Source organism: Panthera leo, chromosome C1 (assembly GCF_018350215.1).
Source record: "Panthera leo isolate Ple1 chromosome C1, P.leo_Ple1_pat1.1, whole genome shotgun sequence".
Classification (NCBI taxonomy): Eukaryota; Metazoa; Chordata; class Mammalia; order Carnivora; family Felidae; genus Panthera; species Panthera leo.
In genome coordinates, this window is record NC_056686.1 from 101970043 (window position 1) to 101994186 (window position 24144).

The 24144-nt window shown below is 39.3% G+C and overlaps 1 protein-coding gene across 2 annotated transcripts in view; it reads right to left on the minus strand.

The window, feature by feature from the left end:
* NOTCH2 (notch receptor 2) overlaps nucleotides 1-24144 on the minus strand; it is a 163594-nt gene that overhangs the window by 20635 nt on the left and 118815 nt on the right. For both annotated transcript variants that reach the window (XM_042953671.1, XM_042953670.1), the window contains exons 13-22: nucleotides 22487-22679; nucleotides 20743-20888; nucleotides 18875-18988; nucleotides 16348-16467; nucleotides 15812-15964; nucleotides 7400-7628; nucleotides 6428-6629; nucleotides 4801-4954; nucleotides 4258-4442; nucleotides 2608-2740 (exon numbers count right to left, since the gene is read on the minus strand). In XM_042953671.1, coding sequence (XP_042809605.1) covers nucleotides 2608-2740; nucleotides 4258-4442; nucleotides 4801-4954; nucleotides 6428-6629; nucleotides 7400-7628; nucleotides 15812-15964; nucleotides 16348-16467; nucleotides 18875-18988; nucleotides 20743-20888; nucleotides 22487-22679 — 1629 coding nt within the window. The remainder of the gene's footprint in view (nucleotides 1-2607; nucleotides 2741-4257; nucleotides 4443-4800; nucleotides 4955-6427; nucleotides 6630-7399; nucleotides 7629-15811; nucleotides 15965-16347; nucleotides 16468-18874; nucleotides 18989-20742; nucleotides 20889-22486; nucleotides 22680-24144) is intronic.

A 24144-nucleotide genomic window follows, 5' to 3' on the forward strand; every position in this document is an offset into this window, starting at 1 on the left:
AATCAAAATGCACATATTCTCTAATCCAGCAATTCCATTTCTGAAGATTTATCTACAAATGTACACATGCAAGAAACCCCAAATTCCTGTCACTAGGGCACTGGTTAAATAAACTATGGTATGCTAATAGGGAATTCTGTAGGATGAAAAAGATTAAGGAAGTTCTACAAATTGATATGGAAACATCTCCAATTAAGTAAAGAAAAAAAAAAAATCAAGTGCAAGAGGGTAACTAATAATACACTATCTTCAGAGTAAGAAGTGGGTAAGTAAAAATATCTTTGTGTTTGACTACTACACACATAAAGAAATTCTGAAGGACACATAAAAAACTCTAGAAAGATACACAAGAAAGTAAAATAAAGTGGAGGTTACTTGGTGGTGGGAGAGGAAGAACTAGGTATGGGGAAGGAGAACAGAAGGAGATTTCACCTCACGCTTTTGCTACATGTGTATATATTTGTTGCGTGTGCATCTACATATAAAATTTTGGACCATGTGCATATATTGCCTATTCACAAACTAAATCAAAAACACAAGAGTAAAGAACAAAACCAGTTTGTGATTCCACTCTCACAGAATATCTGGTAATTAGGGACTGCTAGTAAAATGGACGCTGATGCCTCCCGTCAGGAGGGAACCAGCAGTAGTGGACAGACCTGTCAAGTGGCAATGAGCTCAACCTCGGCCTGGAGGAAAATAGCAGAGACAGGAAGAATAGTCAGCCCTCGACCTGCAACTGGAGGTGCTCCCCAGGCCAGGATCCAAAGGTCAGGAATACTGAAATAAAAACAATCTTTGTGATAACTCTCACAATGAGCTTCTAGGATTTGACAGGGTCCTGAGTGTTTACCAATGGACAGAGAAGTCAAGCCGGGAGAAGTAAATACCACTCTACATACCTAAGCAAGCACACATAGTATGATAACGCAATGAATTCTGATGATAAACTCAAAGAGATCCATACCTACACACATCATAACCAAAAGGTCGTAAGACAGGATTCTGAAAGTACCAAGAGAGAAGCAACTTGCCCTGCACAAGGGATCCTTAATAAGGATTTCACATGAAAAAACAAAAACCTGGAGGTCAAAAGCAGTTGGATGACAGGTACAAAGTACGGAAAGAAACAGATTGTCAATAATAATAGCAAAACTATGTTTAAGCTATCCTTAACAAACAGAAGAGAGAACTTTTTTGCTTTATGAAATGGTCCATTCTAAGACTGACATCTGTAATTTATAAAATGATTATGGTATAGGACAAATCTTAGTGTGCAGCAAATATCCATGTACTCTCCCACATTCCCAGTCTCCCTTGGAGTTAGGCAGAGACCATTTTGCTAATTCTGGCTGGTGTGCTGTGAGCAGTAATGATGTGCGTCACCTTCAGACTGAGGTAGTGAGAGCTGCTGCATGGCCCTACAAGTGTCTCTCCTCCTCTGCCCTGCAGGCCCTGGAGGCCAAGGGCTTGCAACTGCATATCTAAAATAGAGAGAGAGGTAGCTCAACACACTCAGACTTTGAGTGACCAAAAAAAACAAAAACAAAAACAAACAAACGAAAAACATTGTTGTGTTAAGCCAATGAGATCTGAGATTTGATCTACCACCACCAGAATCAGAGCTTGTCCTAAACGGTAAAATTACTAAAAGGAACAAACTAATAATGAATCAAAATCACTTCTACTTCCCTTTGAACTACTGATTTCTAGAGCAGAGAACAACTCACCTTTTCACAGGACAAATTTCAGATATTAAAAACCCATTTCTCTTGAGTTTTCTCTTCCTCTTTAACCTCATTGCTCAGTGACTAGCCTATTAGTGGGGGTGCTCTCCTATTTTAATTTAGCCAAATTCTGAACTCAAGGAAGGTAAACTGTCAAAATTCATGAACATAAAGGTCTAAGTGTAAATACTTCCCTGACATTCTATTCTCTTTGACACTGAGAATGAATTTCACCATCGTGGATGGCTTCAGCAGCATTTTTTTTTTTTTTAATTTTTTTTACAGGCTGCTCAGAACAGGTAGGGTTATAAGTACACCTCTTCTAGCAAACAATACTCCGAGCTCTCTCCAGAAGACTGTTTGGAGGCAGGGCCGATGCTCCATCATTCAGTCTAGGGCTGGACTCCACAGGCTTGACTGCAATTCTTAGTTGCAGCTGTAGTCCATCAACTTCCTCCCCTGGGCTTATGGAAATAAGCAAATGTTTTCATTTCATTCATTCCCCCACCTTATGGAGGCAAAACTTGGCAGGTTTAAACAAATACATAAACTAGTAAATGTGAATTATTTATTCAAGAGACCACTAGTTATTTTCCCTTGAAGCACCAAGAAATCCTGCTAACCAGGCTAATCTTGCTGCAACACTGTATCATTTCCACATTCTGTGTTTCACGGAACATCAGATGGCAACAACCACCAGACAGAACTGAGAACATGAGTCAGAACATCACAACTAGGCAAGAGACGAGAGAAGGAAATGGCTTGAATGACCAGAATCCAGAACTAAATAGTTAATTTTTAAAAACGTCTTCCACACAAAAATGGACTTATAACTTAAGAAAATGTCCTAGATGGAGGACAGGTAGGGCTGACTTCATACCTCGAGTGCCTGGTGGACAGGAGCACTTGAAATGGTTCACAAGGTCGACACAGGTGCCTCCATTCTGGCATGGCTGATTCTGGCACTCATCCACTTCATACTCACAATTGACACCCTGATATCCTGGGACACACTGACAGGAACAAGCAAAAAGGAAGAAACACTGGAGCATTGTTGGAAACAGACCACCAGAGCAAATGAGATCTCAAAGGTTGCTGCATACCTTTGCTCACCCCCCGGCCCCCACCCAGCTCTTACACGTTTCTCTGGCACTATCACACGTCCTACCAATCATCCTATGCCGGGCCAACTTGCAGCTTACTGGCATTTACATCTTCCAGCTGAAAGGCCACTTTATAGCAAAGGCAAGGACTGAATATTCTGAGGGATATTTCAAGAGTTGCCCCTGCACAAAACTTTCATTGCTCCTCTGTGCAGGTTTTTCCATCTTTAAAATACACATTCCTTGCTATGTGATGAGGACCCTATAACTCAGTCCAATGGTATGTAGTTAACACACTGCATTTATTGACCTCTAGATTCAGGAAACCGCATGTATGTGTGAGAAACTGGCTGAGACAGGGATGGGGTGTGCAGTGCTAGCTAATATGGGGTTTGAGCGATTTCAGGGCTGATTGAGGGAAAAAGACCTTGACCATGAAGTGGCTTTACTGGCTAGTGCTTTGACAGGTTTGCATGTGAGGGCTTCCCTCACAGCACAAGACTGTCCAGAGCAGGAAGGACGGTAGGGAGAGGAGGGCAAGTGAATTCCAAGGGAAGGGGGTAACAGAGAGGGGGCTTACATGTTTGGTGATGTCACTCTACAGCCAAGCCAGAGTATCTGGTCAGAAAGCTCTGAAGGGCAACACTGGCTTGGTGGGGGGTCCTTATGCCCTGGGGCTTACCTATGGCTTACGGATATTGGGTACAGTTTTGCAGAATACACAAAACAGGAAGGCTCTGAATGGCTAAAAATCTGCTCATTAGGGCTATTTTTAAAACAACTGGATGTGTAAAAATTTGAGTTTGGCATTGGTGGCTTTTGAACTAACGGGAGGAAATAACTGCAGGGCCAATATAAAGAGGCCATCTTTGGTTCATTTACGAGAAGTAACGCTTTTCTTGGTGTTCCTAGGTGGCCTGAACTGGTATCAAATTCAAGTCTCTGGTGTTCTGTTAACATCTTGCTGTAACCATTATCAGCCCAGCCAATAGGAAGATGGCGACATGTTCCTTAAGACACACACTTCCTCAAATATATACATGTAATACTTAGTGTGATGCTACATGGAACGGGCTAAGCAACTTGGGACACACCTCAAAGTGGCTTTTCCTATCTCAGCTGCTATTCAGGGAAGTGCCAGGGGCCACTGAGCTGCTGGCCTGTGAAATGCACTCTGGCAGTGAATGTTGGCTCTGAATCCTAAGGCAACTCTGTGGAATGAGACGGTTGCAGATCTCTATGCTAACTTATTACACAAGAGAACTGAAAGAAATGGTGATCAGTAAACAATGTAATGATGATCAGTTAAAAAAAAATTATAAACTGTAAAAATAAGTCATAAGCAGCTAAATTCAGTATGCTAGGGCTCACAATAGTTGAGCCATCTTTGGGAGGTCTCTGACCTCTGCCTGCTCAGCGCATCTTACCTCACATCTATACCCGCCGATGAAGTCCCTGCAAGTGGCTCCGTGCTGGCAGGGGTTGGATGAGCACTCATCGAGCTGCTCCTCACAGTAGCTCCCAGTGTAGCCCAGGGGGCACTGGCAGTGATGCGAGTTTCCAGCATTGATGCAGATGCCAGAGTGCTGGCACAGGTGGTCAATGGACACCCCTAGGAAGCCCAGTACAGGACAGATATCACAGAAGAGCACACAACACATCAGGTTCAGACCAACTAACTGTACTATTGTATAGTTTATGACACTTAGCACCAGATTTATATTAAAAATAAATAAGCTCTGAAAGTGGAATATGCCTTTGTCTCATTTTAAATACATTTCTTTTTGAAACCTCTAAGCTTGTGCCTCTGCCCTTTCACCTTCCGTCTCAGACCCTGTCTGTAGAGCCTTGCCCACCCACCCCTGTCCGCTCTTCCCTCTCATCCCACGATAACAATACCTGCTCTAAAACACTGCTAGTTGGCTGATACTTCAGGGAGTGACCCCAGGGCCCAAGGGGGCAGAGCTCACCTCTGTGGAAAGCCGCCACCTCACAGGATACATTGGGCACATCACAGTAAGCACCAGCCCATCCAGACGGACACAGACACCGGGACTCTGCTTTTTCCTGAACGCAAGTACCTTTGTTTTTACATGGAGACCGACTACAGAGGTTCACCAGGGTCTGAAAACGGAAGCATACATGTACATCAATATCCAAATACCAGAAATGAAGAAAATGTCACACTGCATTACTGCATTTTAAGAATCAAAGGAAAGCACACTAATTTAAAAAATTTATATATATATATATATATATATATATATATATATATATATATATATCCCTCACCCAAGCCTTAAAATAGTCCAGTGTTCCCAGGTAATCTCATCATTTTATATAGTCTAATTCCTCTGGCTCTACTTAAAAAAAATTGTTACGACAGAAGCTTAAGAATTTGAGGTAGTCTAATATTTAATAGGTTAAGTTATTTCCTAATGTTATGATTATGTCCAGATCTGTGACCCACCCCCTCCCCGTAGGGCCAGAAAGAAAGAAAGTTACAGCTAACAGACAGGTCCGTGACACCTGTGCTAATCCTGTGGGACAAATCTACATGGGTCTCAATCAAATCTGTCCATGGTGGATATGAGTAAAAGGACTTAAAGCCTGTTAAACCTAAAAGCTGCCACAGAGCTTACCTGGAGGGAGAAAATCGAGCTTATGAAAAATGAGGCAAAGAATATGAGCAGACTAGTCCCTTTCTCCCTAGCTCACATGTGGTGACCTGACCCCCGGGCAGAGCAAGGTCACACTCACAACATGGAGTGTTCATGAAAGAAGGTGCCAGTGGGTATGGGTGGAGAGTTCTCTTGGCACATGTAACCTCACACTGTGAGAATGAACAAAAGCCCGAGGAAGAATGTCCTTCTGATCCACAGAATCAGCATCAAGCTGTTTAATATGCAGTGGTGGTTATTTGCATGACCAATACAGCCAAAGCCTTATGGAAGCGTACCCTGTAAGGCTAGTTAAATTTGGCCACTTAATCCTAAATTCTTTGGAGTTCTGTTATTCTATCATCCCATCATTGTTTAAGAGGTAAAAACAGCATAAAATTAAACATAATGCTGTTTGGTATGAAACCTCGGAAAGGTTACTTTGCTCCTTGGGGACTCAGTTTCCTCTTCCATGAAATGAAAAGCTGCCCTAGTTGGCTCTGAGGGGTCCTTCCATCCTAACAGTATATGAAAATGTATATTTATATATTTGAATTTAAAAGACATGTGACTAACTTGGTTTTGAGAATAACACTGCAAGACATGGTAATTATTATCATTATCCCCCTAGAAACTGTATCTGACCTTTAAAGACTATTTTAATTATTCTTTACTTCCCTTTTTGTATTTCCAACATAAAAAACATCTATGTGCTTATTTCCCACATGTGTTTTTCTGTAGTTCTTGGTTAGCCTGTTACAACAGTCTTACGCTTGTTAATCTGTATAATCTTGCCAATGTCACCATTTTGGAATCTACCAGCTATTAGATTTATCTCAGAGACATCCCCCAAGACAAAATTTTCTTTTTTAGGAGGGGTTTATTCTGCTTAGAAGAGAACTGTAATATTCAGCAGAGTGGGATGAAATGTAATTACCTGACAGTTTTTGCCAGTGTAGCCCAAGGGGCAGGTGCAGCGGTAGGTACCCAGGCCATCAACACATACTCCTTCATTTAGGCATGGATGAGAGTTGCATTCATTGATCTCATGGAGGCAGAAGGGGCCAGTGAAGCCCACAGGGCACAAGCAAGAGAAGGAGTTAATCCCGTCGACACACGTGCCACCATTGAAACAGGAGCTAAGAAGCAGAGAGAGCAATTCCAGCTATGTAATGTGGTTCCTCACACCTGCTCCTCAAAAAGTAAGGTTCCTAGAAGCTAACAAGTTACAGAGGCCAATGCTCCTAAGCATCTTAAACTCCTAGATCTAGTAAATTTTCTTTTTCCAAATTACACCGAGTGCCAGTCAGCTTCCTGGCTTCCTTTCTACACCCCAAAAGCTCAGAGTATTTAAAAGGCTGAGTTTATTAGAGATTCCTAGAGAAAGCGAAGGTTTCCAGGTTTTACCCAGTCCTTCTGTGGTTTTCCATGTATCACATTTCATTTTATCCCTAAGTCAATTTAACTTATAAGAAAAGTGCTACATAAATAGCTCTTGACTCCAGATTTCTTTCTGAAAGAGAAACTGAATAAACTTGTTGGAATAAAAAAAGAAAGATAGAAAGAAACCACTCAGAAATTACTAAAGAGTGATGAAAAATCTGCGAAGAAACAGGAATTTTTAAATTGTCAGCTGAAATGAACAAGAGACCAAGAGGAGAATGGAACAGAATTATAACTCTTTCTGTTCCCAAGCATTAGAAACAAATGAAGACCCATCCCACTAAGCTTTTCAACCTCTGACCTTTGACCTGCTAACTACACATCCAAAGGGAATCAGGAACGGGGCAACAGGAGAGGACTATGGAATTGGACCCAAATGGACACCTTATTCCTGCAATCCCATTACTGTGCTCCTTTCTCCCTTTTCCCCATAAGACACTGGTGTCTCAGCATATGGCTTGCTCACCTCTCAGTGCACTCATCGATGTTGTTCTCACAGTGGACTCCATCAAATCCCGCCTGGCACTTGCAAGTGTAACTGTTGACATAGTCGGAGCAGGTCCCTCCATTCTTACACGGTTCACTCAGACACTCATTCATGTCTGTCTGACACTTATCCCCAATAAAGCCAGCGTGGCACAGACAGGAGAAAGTATTTACTCCATCTACACAGGAACCTCCATTCTGGCAAGGATCTAAGTCATTACACACAAGAATTAGAGCTGTGAACTACAGCATCAATTTCATCTTAGACCTATAAAGATGAGCGACCTGAACTGAATCACACTAATAACAGTAACAATTCTGCCTTGTCTCTATCTGGACTTTTCTTTACATCTATTTTGCCCTGACTTCTCCATTTACAAAAATGAATGCAGTTAACACTTGCCTGAGATTCTTAACCTGTTTGACAACTGGACTGAACTAAACATACACCACTAACAGTTTTGCAAAATTAACAGTCCTAAAACTTACATTGGTCCCCCACATACTTGCTAATCAAATATGTGCCCCCAATACACAGAATCTCAAAACTATCAGTACAAATTTTCAAAAGGTCCATGTGGTGATGGAGTGGGTGGGGTAGGACAGGATATATACTAATCAGCCCCCTGTGCCGATCTCTCGATCTTTCCTATCTTTTCCCTCTCTCCTTCCCTCCCTTCAGCTTTCCTTTCCTTTCCTTCTCTCTTCTTTCTCTTGTTTTATTTTCTAGATTTAGGTAGAATTAGGAAACATTAAAAAAATTTTAAATAACACATAGCTCAATCTTAGAACAGTTTAGATTCACAGCAATTAATCAACGAATTTTGAGCTACTATCATGGCATGGTCCTCTGAAATACAGATGGCATATAAATCAGAACAAGAAAAATAAGAGGTAGATCCTATTCTTGAGGACTTTAAAATCAAACTGCAAAGACAGGTCACTTACATAAAAGGAGAACTAAACATCAGGTGGGTAATGTAGCCCCTTTTTATACGAGGGATATTTATTACCTTATTCATCTATTATGCTAATTCTACTCTAAGGCCCATCTGTGATCTTTAGTGGAAAAATTGCAAAAATCACATTATCCCTTCTTATCCACAGTACATAGCACACAGCTACTGTAATTTCCATAATATCTTTCAGGGAACTCACCATAATTTACTGGATTATTTTAAGCTAACTGTAAATATTGCTAGTTTTACTTCAAATAGGAAAATTTTTAAGTACTGAAAGTTTTGACTGATGTAACAATTAATGTGGAAAAGGGTTCCAAATAATTTGATTTCAGTCCCTTAAATTTCTCCATCGACTGTGCCATGGACTTAATTTTCTTCACTATTTGTTACACAATGTTGAATTTGTCTATGTATCTTTTTTTTTTTTTTTTTTTTTGCTAATATACTATGAATTTCATGAATGTAAGCACTGGGTTTTTATCTATTTTAGCACTGCCAGGACCTAGTTTAGTGCCATCCATATGATGGTCTGAAATTATGTTTGCTGTGAATTAGGTGCCATTAATCTTTAAATTCTTTTTTTTTTTTTTAACGTTTATTCATTTTTGAGAGACAGAGAGACAGCGCATGAGCAGGGAAGGGTAGAGAGGGGGAGACAAAAAATCCAAAGCGGGCTCCAGGCTCTGAGCTGTCAGCACAGAGCCCGATGTGGGGCTGGAACTCATGAACTGTGAGATCATGACCTGAGCCGAAGTCAGACGCTCAACCAACTGAGCCACCCAGGCGCCCCAGGTGCCATTATTCTTAACTCACTGTGATAACCTTGTTTGAAGCTTAATGATTTAATCACCACACAGATAACTGAGCGCGGATTAAGCAGTGAGTACTGATAAGTAACTGAGTATATCACATGCATAGGATGAAACTATTAGAGCTGAGGAAAGAGCCAGAAAAAAGTAGGCAGAACAATCCCAAGAGTTTATACTAGGCTGAGAATAGCTCATGTCCATGACAGGCAAAATGAAAAGACCTCCTAACTAAGCACTAAGTAGGATCCTCAGAGAGTACCGTTTCAGTAGCAAGTTATTTTAGCCCTAAACTAAAGGCTGTTCTGGACCTAACAAATCCTGAAGAAAAGACCCAAAATGATCAAACTGTTTCCAAATGATCCTTAAACAAAGCTTCAATATATTCTAAAGATTATTTTAAAGTCTAGTATCCAATAAAAAATTACCAGGCAGGCAAAGAAGAAACATAATTCACGATGAGGATAAAAATCAACAACAGAAACATACCCAGGAATTTCCCATATGGTAGAATAAGTGTGGGGACAATAAAACAACTATGATAAATATACTCTGTATGTTCAAGAAGAAGAAAGCATGAACATGACAAGGAGAAAAAAGTTATGAGAAAGACTCAAATCAAACTTCTAGAGATAAAAATACAACGAAGAGAAAAATATATATTGGATGGGATTAACAGCAAACAAAACACTAAAGAGGAAATGTTTATGCGACCTGAAGATAGATCATGATATCTTCAAATAATAAAATTATCTAAAATGAAACACTGAGGAAAAAACTCTAAAAAATAAGTAAAATAGCATGTTGGTGAGTAGGGAGACAATTTCAAGCAACCTAAAAGATGTATGATATAAAAGTTGTAAAGGGGAAGCAAAAAGGTCTTGAAAAAATAGTAGTTCAATATTTTTTGAATTTGGATCCATCTATCCAAAAAGGTCGATGAACCCCAAACAAAAGAAACATGAAGACTAATGAAGGGCATCATAATCAAATTGCTAAAACTCAGTGGAAAGAAAATATCTTAAAAATAGCCATGGGAGAGAAAATAACATATAGAAAAACAAATGTAAAAAGTATTGCAGATTTCTCCTCAGAAACAATGCATGGCAGAAAACAATGAAAGGATGACTGGAAAGTGCTGGAGGGAAAAGTCAACTTGGACTCTACTCCCTATGAAAATATCTTTGAAAACTATGGCAAAATAAAAACCTTTTCAAAAACACAAAAGCAGAAAGAATTAATCACCAGGAGATAAGCACTACCAGAAATATTGAAGGAATTTCTTCAGGCAGAAGGAAAATGACACTTGGTGGAAATGCATATCTATGCATAAGAATGAAAAACACCAGAAGCTGTAAATATGTTGTAAGTATAAGGGCTGTTAATTTATTTTTTAAATTTCTTGAAAAATTAGTTGACCATTTGAAGCAAAGATAATATTTTGGGGGGTTTATGATATATATGTTATATGACAACAATAGAACAGAGGGCAGTAGTGTAAATTTAAGTATACTGTTGTAAGGCTTTTATGTGCTATACAAAGTAGTATAGTTGAGGTAAATTTTAATGAGTTAGAGTTGCATACTGCAAACTCAAAACCACCCCCCCCAAAAAAAAGATATGCCAGTGAAGAAATAAAATGTAATTATAAAAGTGCTCAATTATTCCAAAAGAAGGCCAAAAAAAAGGGGGGGGGGAGGAAGAAGGCAAAAAAGAAGGAAAAAGATAAAGTAAAATGTAAGATGGCAAATATTTAACTCAGCCATATCGCCATCAACCATTAAATTTAAATGGCATGAACACCTCACTTAGAAGACAGAGGGTATCAGAGCGAAGAGAAAAAGCAAGACTCAATATATGCTCTCAAAAAAAACCCATACTTTAAAGACACACATAGGCCAAAACTAAAAGGATGGAAAAAATGCATACTCTAACAATAAACAAAAGAAAAGTTAAGTAGGTATATTAATATCTGGTAAAGGAGGTTTCAGAGTACGAAATATCAGTTACAAGGGTTAAACAAGGTCATTTCATGACAAAGGACTAATTCTTCAAGAGGACATAATAATCTTAAATGTTTATATACTTAATATCAGGGCTTCAAAATACATTAAGCAAAAACTGATAGAATTACAAGGAGAAATAGACAAATAATTGTGGCAGATTTCAATATCACTCTGTCAATAATTTATAGAATAAGCAGACAGAAAATCAGGGAAGACCTAAAAATACTATTAACCAATTTGAATTAATAGCATTTATAGAACACTCCACCAAAAAAAAAAAAAAAAAAACATAAAATAAACATTTTTTTTTTTTTTAATTTTTAACATTTATTTATTATTGAGAGACAGAGAGACAGAGCATGAGCAGGGGAGGGGCAGAGAGAGGGGGAGACACAGATACTGAAGCAGGCTCCAGGCTCCATGCTGGCAGCACAGAGCCCGATGCGGGGCTTGAACTCGCGAACTGTGAGATCATGATCTGAGTTGAAGTCCGACCCTTAACCAACTGAGCCACTCAGGCGCCCCAATAAACATTCTTTTCAAGTGCATACAGAACACTTACCAAAACAGACCATAAGACTAGGCCATAAGACATGCTTTAATGCATTTTAAATAATCCAATCAATAGATGAAAAAAGTATGTTCTCTGATCACAATGGAATTAAACTAGATGTCAATAACAAAAACTATCTGGAAGGAATCAGCAACAAAAGATATTTGGAATTAGCAACAACATAGATGGAGTTAGAGTATAATGCTAAGTAAGCAAAATAAGTCAGTCCGAGAAAGATAAATACCATATGATTTCACTCATATGTGGAATTTAAGAAAACAAATGCACAAAGGGAAAAGAGAGAGAGAAACCAAGAACCAGACTCTTAACTATAGAGAACAAACTGATGGTTACCAGAGGGGAGGTGGGTGGGAGGATGGGTAAAATAGGTGATGGGGATTAAACAGTACACTTATCATGATGAGCACTGAGTAATGTATGGAAGTGTTCAATCACTATATTGTACACCTGAAACTAATAGAATGCTTCATGTTAACTACACTGGAATTAAAATTAGAAACTTAATTAAAAAAGATATTTGGAATTAAAGAACACACTTGTAAATAATCTATGAGTCAAAAAACAAATCAAAATGGAAATTAGAAAAGTATTTTCTGAGTTGGGGGAAAAAAAAACCATGATATATCAAAATTTGTGAAATACAGCTAAAGCAGTGTTTTGAGAAAAAAAAAAAGCACTAAATGCCTACTATGTCTATGGTCTAAGCTTCCATCTTAAACTAGGAAAAGAAGGGCAAACTAGATCCAAAATAGAAAGAATAAAGAGCAGAAATCAATGAAATTGAAAATAGTAAAATAATTGAGAAAAATCATGAAACTGAAAAGGTTACTAAAATCTGTAACCTTCTACCAGTAGCAATCACAAAGAAAAGAGAGAAGATGTAAATTACCAATATCTGAAATCAGTGAAGGGAAATCATCACAGATCTTACAGACATTAAAAGCACAATAAGGGAATATTATGAATGCCAATAATTCTGACAACTTAGAGTAAAACTCATTCTTTGAAAGATACAAATTACCAATGCTCAATAAAAAAGAAATAGATACCCTGAATAACTATATCTATTAAAGAAATTAAATTTACAATTAAAACTTTCCCAGAAAGAAAGTTCCAGACCTAGATGTTTAGTAGATGTAATACCAATTGTATACAAACTCTTTCAGTAAATAGAAAGGAATCAATTCCCAAGTGGTTCTGAGGCTGGCATTGCCTTTGTATCAAAACCATACAAATACAGTACAAGAAATTGGGGAACAATATCCCTAATGAATGTATATACCCACAAAAATTTGTAACAAAACTTTAGGAAATCATATCCAATAACATATGAGAGAGAGAATATATCATGACCAAGCAGAATTTACCCCAGGAATTTAAGGTTTAACATTTGAAAATTAATTAACATAATTCACTTATATATTAAAAAATATATTATCACCTCAACAGATACAGAAAAATCATTTGAAAAAAATCAACATTCATTCATCATAAAAAGAAAAAAACTTTCAGCAAACTAGGAGTATATGGTAAATTCCTCAACTTGATAGAAGAACAACAAAAAAACCCCAAAATCATACTTAGTGGCAACAAAGTAACATCATACTTAGTGGCAAGAAACTACATACATGCTTCCCCCACCAGAATCAAGAACAAAGAAAGATTTGCTTCTCTTACTACTTCTATTTTGCATTTACTAAAAGTCTTAGCCAGTGCAACAATGTACGAAAAAGAAAATGTATATAGATTTAAAAAGAATTAAAATGTAGAATGGCTATACTTATTTAGAGATTACACGATTATTTGTTAAAAAAAAAATTCCTGGGGTGCCTGGGTGCTCAGTTGGTAAAGCATCAGATGCTTGACCTCTGCTCAGGTCATGATCTCATCGTTTGTTGAGTTTGAGCCCCACATCGGGGTCTGTGCTGACAATGCGAAGTCTGCTTGGATTCTGTCTCCCTCTCTCTCTCTTTCTCTCTCTCTCTCTCTCTCTCTCTGCCCCTCCCCTGCTTGCTCTCTATCTCTCTCTAAAAAGAAATAAAAATAAACTTAAAAAAAATTTTTTTTTAATTCCAGAAATCTAAACTAAACTTAGAAGCTAAACTAATCTAGAATTAATAAGTGAGGTTAGCAAGATTACAACACAAAATTACTCTTTAAAGTCTAAAAAGAAAAATCTTTAAAACTCACACTACATGTAAAATTAACTCTAAATAGATTGTGGACCTAAAGGTCAGTGCTAAAAGTATACAACTTTTATTGTTTATTTTTTAAAGTTTATTTATTTATTTATTTTGAGAGAGACAGACAGAGAGTAAGCCAGCTGGGGGGGTGGGGGGAGGAGCAGGGCGGGGTGGGGGACAGACAGAGAGTGAAAGAGAGAATCCAAAGCAGGCTCCATGCTATCAGCGAGGAGCCTGATGCAGACCTCGATCCCACAAACCAGTAAATCATGACCTAAGCCAAAATCAAGAGTCAGACACTTAACCCATTGAGCCCCCCAGGTGCCCCTTAAAGTATAAAACATTTAGAAGAAATCAAAGAAGATAAACCTCAGTGACCTTGGGTTAGGTAAAGGTTTGTTAAATAAGATAAGATGAACTCTGAATGAAGATTATGGATATACTGAAATTCATCAAAATTAAACTTCCTCTTCAAAAGAAAAAACAGAAGGTACAATTGGGAGAAGATAGTTGTAAGGCAAATATCTGACAAAGAATTTGTATTTAGAATATAAAGAACTCTTTCAATTCAATAATAAGACAAATAATACAATTTTTCATGTGGGCAGAAGTTTTGAATAGATACTATACCAAGTAATATATATGGCTGACCAAGAAGCACATGAAAAGATGCTCAAAATTTTTAATAGGTAGGGAAATTCAAGTTGAAACCACTGTGAAATACCATATACAGCCACTACAAAGGCTAAAATTCAGAGCAATCACACCCAAGTGTTCTTGAGGATGTGGTTCAACTGGAACTCTCAAACAGTGCTTGTGGGAATGAAAATGGTGAACCACCATGGAGAACATTTTGACAATTTGGTGAAAAGTGAAACATATACCTACTACATAATTCAGCTATTCCACTCCTAGATATTTACTCAAGAGAGTATAACTTTATTTATAGTATCTCAAAACTTAAAAACAAGCTGAATGTCCTACTAGTGAATTCAAGTATATCCAAATAATGGAATATGACCTAGCAATAAAACAGAATGAATTACTAATACACATAACATAGATGAGTCTCAAATAATATGCTAAATGATAAGTCATACTCCCTCTCCCCCAAAAAGAGTTTGCATTAGATGATTCCATTTATATAAAATTATTAAAAATGCAAGTAAGTCTGTCATGACAGAGGTAGATCCCTTGTTGCCTGGGACAGGGAAGGGGGAAGAAGGAAATTACAAAATAAAATATTTTTAGGGGGATGGATATGTTCATTATGTTTACTTATGGTTTAAATGTCAACACTGTGCATTTAAAATATTGGTAGTATACTTCTATATACTAATTATACCTCAGTGGATCTGTTTTAAAAAAAAAAAGCTATCATAGCATTGTCCCCAATTTGTCAGTATACAAAAATCAGTTAGGAACCTCTTAAAGAGATTCTACTGCCTCAACTCCTAAAGCCACTGGCTTTGCAAAGAAGATTTAAAAAATGCTAATATTGGGGCGCCTGGGTGGCTCAGTCAGTGAAGTGTCCAACTCTTGATTTCAGCTCAGGTCATGATCTCACAGTTCACAGAACTGAGCCCCGCATCCGGCTCTGCGCTGACAGCACAGAGCCTGCTTGGGAGTCTTTCTGTCTCCCTCTTTCGCTGCCCCTCCCCCACGTATGTGCACATGTGTGCAGCTCCCCCCCCACCCCGGAATAAATAAACATTTAAAAAAATAAAAAATACTAATATTAAAAACATGTGATAAGCTATTGGGATGGCCAGTCTCAGCACTGAGAGGCAGCTGCCTCGACTGGGCTCTATTCTGCTCCCTAAGTGCCTCAGGGGGCTTAGGAGCTGGCCGGCATACTCACTGGCAAGGCAGTCATCGATGTCCTCCTCACAGTCCATACCGCTGAAGCCTGGAGGACACTCACACATGTAGCTGCCCTGGGTGTTATGGCAGAGACCGTGGTTCATGCAAGGCTTGGAGACACACTCATCAATGTCAACTGTACACCGCTGACCTAGAAACACAGGGGCGATGAATGGTCCTGTCTTTGGAAAGTGAGTCCCACAGAAATGCATGGGGAGATCCAAGCTTCAGCTGGGATAGATGGGGATATTCTGGTTTGTCTCCCACTTTGGGAAGTCCCATAAGGCTTTGTGCCCTTGGCACAAAGGGCCCAGGGACTGTGAGAACATCATGGTTTCAGACTCAGGCTGGAGGCTTCCAGCCACTAGAGGGCCCCAAAGACATGAAAATGAAAAGGCTTTCTGGGTCATTCCTGTACAAAGCCAGTGCTCATGACAACAAGCAGGCCTCAGAAGACCTGGGCCTTCCATGTTAATCTGATGATCTGACCACTCTGTTTAAAGCTTCTGGTTTCTCTAACTCTCATGTTGTTACCTTGCCAGCCAGGGGCACACAGGCAGGTGTAGCTCTCAAAATTTGGTGCCTCTTTGCAAACAGCAGCATTCTCACATGGGTTTGGGGAACAGGGAGCCAACACAGTCTGACAATTCTTGCCTGTAAAGCAAATGACAGAATTTAGAGAAATAGCCAAGGAAACTGAAATTTTGCAAATTCTAAACCAAAGGATGCTCTCTGAACTCAAGACTAAGGTAGCAGTTAAGAGCTTTGGAATCTGAGAGACTTAGGGTCTTCTGAGTCTTAGCTCTAACTTGGTATATTAACAACAGGCAAGTTATTACTCTGCTCTGAGCCTTACACATAAGTAAAATGAGAAATAGGATGGTATGTAACTCACAGAGGCTTTTGGAGGATTAAATGAAAAACAAAATGTTCATGAAGTCTTCACTAGCACAGAGCCTAGCATATAGAGTGAGCACTCAACAACTGCTGGGCTGCTCTCATCCATATTATCATGTGTGGTTACATGGGTTTGGACACCTGTGTCCATCTGGTGCAATACTTTCTGCATCTCCACAGCTAAGAGTCTGTGTGGCTCAGAGGCTCAGCCACACAGATCCTCCTTCATGTGGGCCAGGAAGAGGCAACAATACAGCCTTCTACTCCCCACCACCTCTGCTGGCCTGTTCCAGAGGCAATGGAGTTGATCAGAAGGCCATGGGAGGTAGGAAACAGTGAAGTTATTCTGATCAGCTAGTAACATACCTCCTCATACCAACATCAACAACATGACATTGAAATTTGCACATCAATATTTCCTGCCTTAGCATATGGAATATAAGCTTCCAGCACAGGCAAACAAGGAAAGGAATGCTTTTATTAAAAGAAGATGAGGGTGTTTTTAAAGTCAAGTTACAGCTAACTCAATTTAAAATTCTATCCTAAAATTTCATATTCAGGAAGAAAAAAAAATTACCACAGATGTTCACCAACATACCCAACCCATTTTTAAGGTATCTGGGTCAGAAGAGTGGCTCACTAGGGAAGGCAATGTTGCTTAGTTCCCTTCATAGTGGCAAAGCTCAATGATAGAACCTTTAGCCACACTCAGCACTAAAATTTTAATATGCATAGGCTTTCAGTCTAATATAATATAATAGTAAATTCTTTTATCGGGATCTTAATCTGAAGAAAAACCAACAGCCAGCATACAGCCAAATATTCTTAAGAGATCTGGATAGCAAGAAGATAAAATAAGTATTTTCAAGATGAGCTGAACACCTAAATTATACTCAGGTAAGACTATGATATGACTGAGCATAATGATATGACCTGCTTATATCTCTCTGCAGCCATCAAGTCTCAGTCTTTATGGCTGGGAGATGCTCTTACTATTAGCAAATGTGATCAGCACTGTCATTATGAATTGCATCATTTAGACTTCCTTTGTCTGAGAATAGCTAAGGATCTCCAATAACTTTGATTTTTTATCTGTGAGGCTGACTAAACGCTATTTGCCTACATGAACATTTCTTCCCAAGAGGGGCCAAGGTAACAACATCACATCAAGTCTTTCAGGTAACAGAGTTCTGGTTTTGGCCACTCTGTCACTCTAAACAGCCGCAGTCACTGGTAACAGCTACTACAACCAGCCCATCACGGGAGTATGAATTCAGCCATGCTCCTGCCTGCATGCTGCATACTAGAGAAACATGCAAAGCCACCATCCATGTTTCTGTTTTGTTCTCCACAGATGAAGAAAATGGATGATAAGGAGGTAAATAAGCCACACAAATACAACCAATCACAAGACGGCAGTAATGAGGCAGGAGAACACAAAGAAGAAACGTCCAAGCACACTCCTAAAATACCACCTGAAACAAAGAACACCTGATACGAAATGAAGTCACACCCTTGTCTTCTGTGTGTGTCATCGTCATCCAAGGGGCAATACCTCTCTGAATGAGAGGTAGTGGTACTGAATGTAAGGAGAAGAAGGGCAGTTAAGAAGACACACTTTGGACTGAGAGAGGCTTAGAGGCAAATCCTAGATCTACCACTTACCTCTGTGACCTTCAGCAAGTAACTTTTCTTTGCCTCAGCATAAAATGGTCATAGGAACTTCTACTTTACAGAATTATTTTGAGCACTGGATTAAGAAATCCAAAATATGCAAAGTGTCTGGCATATAGTAAGTTATCAATAAGTGGTGGTTGTTGTTATTATTGAACTATGACTAAGAGCACAGGCCATGACAACACTGGGTCCAGTCAAATAATGAATGAAACCAGCAGTCAGACAGAATTAAAAAAAACAAAACAAAAAACATTTAAACCCTCAAGTACAAAGAAGGCATGTGAGTTTCCCTACCAGTTGCATCTAGGGAAGCCACAGTGTTTTCTCAGAGCTCAAGATCTAGTCAGTGAGAGCAGGATGGTGACCAGGGAGTGATTCCTCAGAGAAGCGTCACTGGGCCACAGACTCTTGTCTCTGAGACTCAGAGGTTTAGAATGACAAGGCAAGAACACAGGTCCCCTCTGGTCCCTTCACTTGCAGAACTCACCTGTGTATGGCAGCACACAGTGGCAAGTGTAGCCACTTATGTCATCAAAGCAGGTTCCTTGGTTCAGGCAGGGATTTGAAGCACATTCATCAATATTCACCTGACAGTTATAGCCTATAGACAGAAAGGGAGAAAACCCCAAAACAGTGAAACTTTCTGTTAGCCTCCTCATTATTTAAATTACTAAGCGGGGTGCCTGGGTGGCTTAGTCGGTTGAGTGTCCGACTTCGGCTCAGGGCATGATCTCGTGGTTCGTGGGTTCGAGCCCCATGTTGGGCTCTGTGCTGACAGCTCAGAGCCTGAAGCCTGCTTCAGATTCTGTGTCTCCTTCTCTCTCTGCCCCTCCCCACTCATGTTCTGTCTCTCTCTCTGTCAAAAATAAATACACATTAAAAAAATTTTTTTTAACAATTACTAAGCAATCCTCTTCATGGCAAATATTAACTACCTTAGAAATTGAATTTCTTTAGGCTCCTGGAATACCTCTTCGTTCATTTCAGTGACAAGTCCCTGACATATAGTCTGTCAGTAAAAGACAGTTAAAAGGATGAATGGAGTAAGTATATTCTAATAGCTGAAAGGTTGAATATACCTCCAAATATAAGTAATTTCTCAACAATGGACTAAGAAGCTCATTGAGGTTAAAAATCTGCTGATCTATCAGCTGTTTCTATACAAAGTGGCTGTCAGGGCCTAAAAAGGGGGTATAATTTATCAAGGGACAATATTTTTTTAATGCATAATCAAAGCCTCTGATTTATGCCCACTCTTTCATATGCACAGTCTCTACCATTGATGTGGTAGTACTTTCTGAAGCCATAAAACTGTTTTCCCCTGATCCAAGACATGGAATCTACTCCTACTGTGAAAAAGACAAAAGTAAGGAAGCATTAATGGGATAGACCAGTACCCAAATATTACACACCTTTGCATCTTCAATAGAGCCTGACACAGAGCCTCAAGATAGAGCAACTACAGCACTGTAAAAAAACGGTGGTCTGGGAGCACAGAGGTCTGGGCTCACACTGTACTCTTCTACTCACCAGCCGTACAATTTGGGATTTTACATTTTGAGTTTTATTTAGTTCATTGATCAGCAAGTCTCAAGGAAACAAAGAAGTAAAAGTGCTTTTAAATTTCTTTGCAAATGTAATATATCAGAAAATTAATGACTAAAATATATATACTCTCAGAAAGCTTTCAAATAAGTAAATTGACTCTGAAACATACTGATGTATCTTGGTAGCCTGGCACAATTTTTGAGTGGGGAAATCAATGACTAAGTGGATAGAGGAGTACAAGATAAATGATTTACCCACAGATTTCACTCTCATGAGTTTTTAAGTGAAAATTTATGGTGGAAATACAACAATAACAACTCAGAAAATGATTTTATACAACACCCATTATAATACATGTTTCCAGAAGGCCCTAGTTGGCTATATATTTTATCTCAATGTGTAAGATAATTTGTTGGAAGAGTTTGGAATGCATGGATTCTTCCATGGCATTATTGCTATCATAATTATAGTAAGGCAATATTCTCATGCTACTCCCCAGATCTCTTGTGAATTCCAACAGAATCAAACCAGCACCATGAAGCTTACAATTAGAACATCTTTCCAAAGTTGTATTAGTGGAGTCCTAGCTGCTCAGCTTAAATAGTCCTGTAGTTCACCTCTCTGCTAGTAGAATCTATGTATCTTTATGTTTTTACTCCCCAAGTGCCTTATAAATATTAACTTCTCAAGTTATGTTTGCTATATGAGCGAATAGGAATAGAGAAAGGGAAAGGAAGAGGTAAGTCAAAGAATATGCAATAAGAAAACTGTATGAAGGGAGATAGAAATATGCACTACGGCTTTCACCTTTAAAGCCCTTCTTGCAAGTACACCTGTATCCGTTCACCAGATTGTCACAAGTTCCTCCATTCTGGCATGGGTTAGAAAGACATTCATTTTTGTCCACTTCGCAGTTGATGCCAACCCAGCCTGCATCACAGAGACACTTGTATCTGAAAGGAGACAGATAATATTCTTGACTGTGGAGGATGAATGTACAATTGAGTCTTAGATGAAATCCAAGACTTGGTGAAGAAATGAGGGACAGAGGAGCTCATGGGTAAGCTAATCTCATTTCTACTCTTCTTTGAACCTATACTTGGATTGCCATGGACACAGTATGAATTATGTGGTCCCACCTGGACTACTCAGTAAACAGACTTTTCTGGTGCTTCCCAGCTCACAAAGATGCTGGAGAAATTAATTAATTATAGTGAGCTTTCATGTGTAAACAGTGTTTGGTACAATACATTGGGTCAATCTGAAAGGCACATTAACAAGGGGCACCTGGGTGGCTCAGTCGGTTAAGCGTCCGACTTCAGCTCAGGTCACGATCTCGCGGTCCGTGAGTTCGAGCCCCGCATCGGGCTCTGGGCTGATGGCTCAGAGCCTGGAGCCTGCTTCCAATTCTGTGTCTCCCTCTCTCTCTGCCCCTCCCCCGTTCATGCTCTGTCTCTCTCTGTCCCAAAAATAAATAAACGTTAAAAAAAAAAAAATTTTTGAAAGGCACATTAACATGGATAAATCTGCACTTTTATTATATATAAAACTAAAATAAAGCAAACCTTAGGATCATCTGTTTCTAATGCAAAACAGACACCCAAGAAGTAGGTTAGTATCAGAGACTCTAAGCCTCTCTGAGAGCTCCTGGGATGTCTGACTTCCAAGACATGCTTTGCTGTTCTCTCCTAAAACCCTGCCCCAGAAAGCACCTAAGGTAAACTGAGCAGGAAAAGGAACAAAAATGAAGGTATGCAAAATATATATACATTGTTCACAATCTGAACATTATTAACACTTATACTATGTTACCAGGAAATAAAAGCCTCTCTTGTCTGGAGATCTTTAGGAAAAAGGTACATGGGTTGCGATGCTTTGCAGGCTACCATAGTCTGAAACAGGAATACCGAGGTAATTCATCTGGAAATAATTTGATTTTCCTTTACCTCTAAATACACTCTTTGTTCTTTCACCTGTTGTTAAGTATGGCAAATGGCAATGCCCAGAGCCCTATCTTCCGGCCAGCATACAAGAGTACAGATCTATCTCTTGTGACCTAACATCACACTCTGAGTTTCTAGAAAAGTACCTACCAACACATCACACAATCTCAGAGGCTTGCAAACCATGGATGTCTTATCAGGGTCACGTCTAAAGTCAGGTGAGACCAGCCCCACTTCAGTGGCACACGTTGGTACCATGATAGAACAGAAAGGAGCTTTTTTTTAAGCAGGGGAAAAATCAAATAGAACCTCCCTCAGAACTCAATCTTATAATAACTACTAAAAGCACAATTGCCAAAGGCTCACAAAATAACGCTGGACTTCTCCCATGAACTGACTACCTCCCCGCCCCACCCTATTTTCTACCTATTCAGCAATGGAAGGCAGAGCACAAGTGGTGGTTTGGAAGACTCAAGGAGACTACCAAAATCTGCGACTCAGTCTCAGCTCAGGTCCCTGACAGACTTCCACAGGGCATGGCCCATTCCGAAACCCAACCAGCTTGACACAAGTCAATAAGGAACTGTTCATACATGGCAGCCACCTACCCGCTGAGGCCTCCGGTACAGTTCCCGTGGATGCAGGGACTGCTCAGGCACTCGTTCACCTGCGAGTAGCAGCTGGGGTGATGGGGCCCCTCGGGGCATAGACAGCGGAAACCATTCACGTCGTTGATGCACGTCGCACCCTTGCGACAGGGATTGGAGGCACACTCATCAATGTCGATGTTACATCTCTGCCCTGAAGAGGACGGAAACAGTATTTGTCAAATCCAAAATGTTTAGGGAATAGACCCAGAACTATGGGAGATGTTGTGTTGACAACTTCCTCTGCACAGGCTGTAAGATGCCTTGGGCACCAAATGTCAGGATTTAAGTAATAAGACACCCAAGAGCACTTAGCACCATGTGAGGAAGTAGTAAACAGCACAGTCTTGATAATGCAGCCAAGTTAACGAAATGCTGGAACAGCACTGCACTGTTTTGATATGTATTTCTTCTTTACTCCATCTTAGAAACGGAAACTCCACAAGGATTCAAAAAGAGAACATCAAATGTTACCAAAGTTGGCTGTTCCTCTTGCTGCTGTTCTGAGTACTCTCGAAGAAGCTTTTATCACCGGTTTACTGCGCATTAATTTTTTCAGTTAGTCAACCTCTTACATTTCCACATATGGGATAGCTCAATCGCCTGGAATACTTAGTGAATAAGCTACCAACTTAATTTAATGTTATAGTAGATAAAAAGCCATTTTGCTTTCATTCTCAGAGTTGTATTAATCCATTTCCCACCTCAGAAACAAGAGTATTCTAAGCATAATTTTATTGTCTTCTGATAATTGAGAGAACAATTCAGAGTCTCTTAATCTAGACCAGTGGTTCTCAACCTTAATGTGCAAAAAGAATCATTTAAAATACTTGTTTTATTATTTTTATTTTATATTCTTCTTTGATGTTTGTTTATTTCTGAGAGAGAGAGAGAGGGAGAGAGCGTATGTGAGCAGGGGAGGGGCAGAGAGAGAGAGGGAGACAGAGGATACTTGGCAGGCTCTGCGCTGACAGCTGAGAGCCTGATGCAGGGCTTGAACTCACGAACTGTGAGATCATGACCTGCGCTGAAGTTGGATGCTTAACGGACTTAGCTACCCAGGTGCCCCTAAAATACTTGTTTTAAAAGGAGATTCTTAGGCCCTCTCACCACAGATTATGATGCATGGAGTCCAGAAAACCAATTTTAAATAATGCAGATGGTTCAAATATTCTATTTTGAAAAACTATAACATAGACAATTATTACTTTATCATCATGTAATAATGTAAATGCTCAGAATATATGAAATTAAGTGAATATATTCTTCCTCTAAAACCTACCCAAGACTGCGCTTTGAAAAGATGTCTGCTATAACCTTGACATTTGATGCTTTAAGCTGAAGAAAGCGTGCCACTTATAAGAGTTTAGCTTTGTTAAATTTTGAACAATTGAGATTTAACTATATATTCTAAAATGATATAAAATTTTGAAATAACCCATAATTCTGTAAATGAGTGGCAACAAGCAACTGCTGTGAAGGAATTTATAAGTTTCAAAGAATACAATTTTCTGATTCAGATAAAAACATGCACTTTTATTTAAGAAAGAGCAACCCTGCATTTAGAACAGGAAATTCCAAATGAAATAGATCCACACCCCTTTAAAGTATGGGTATTA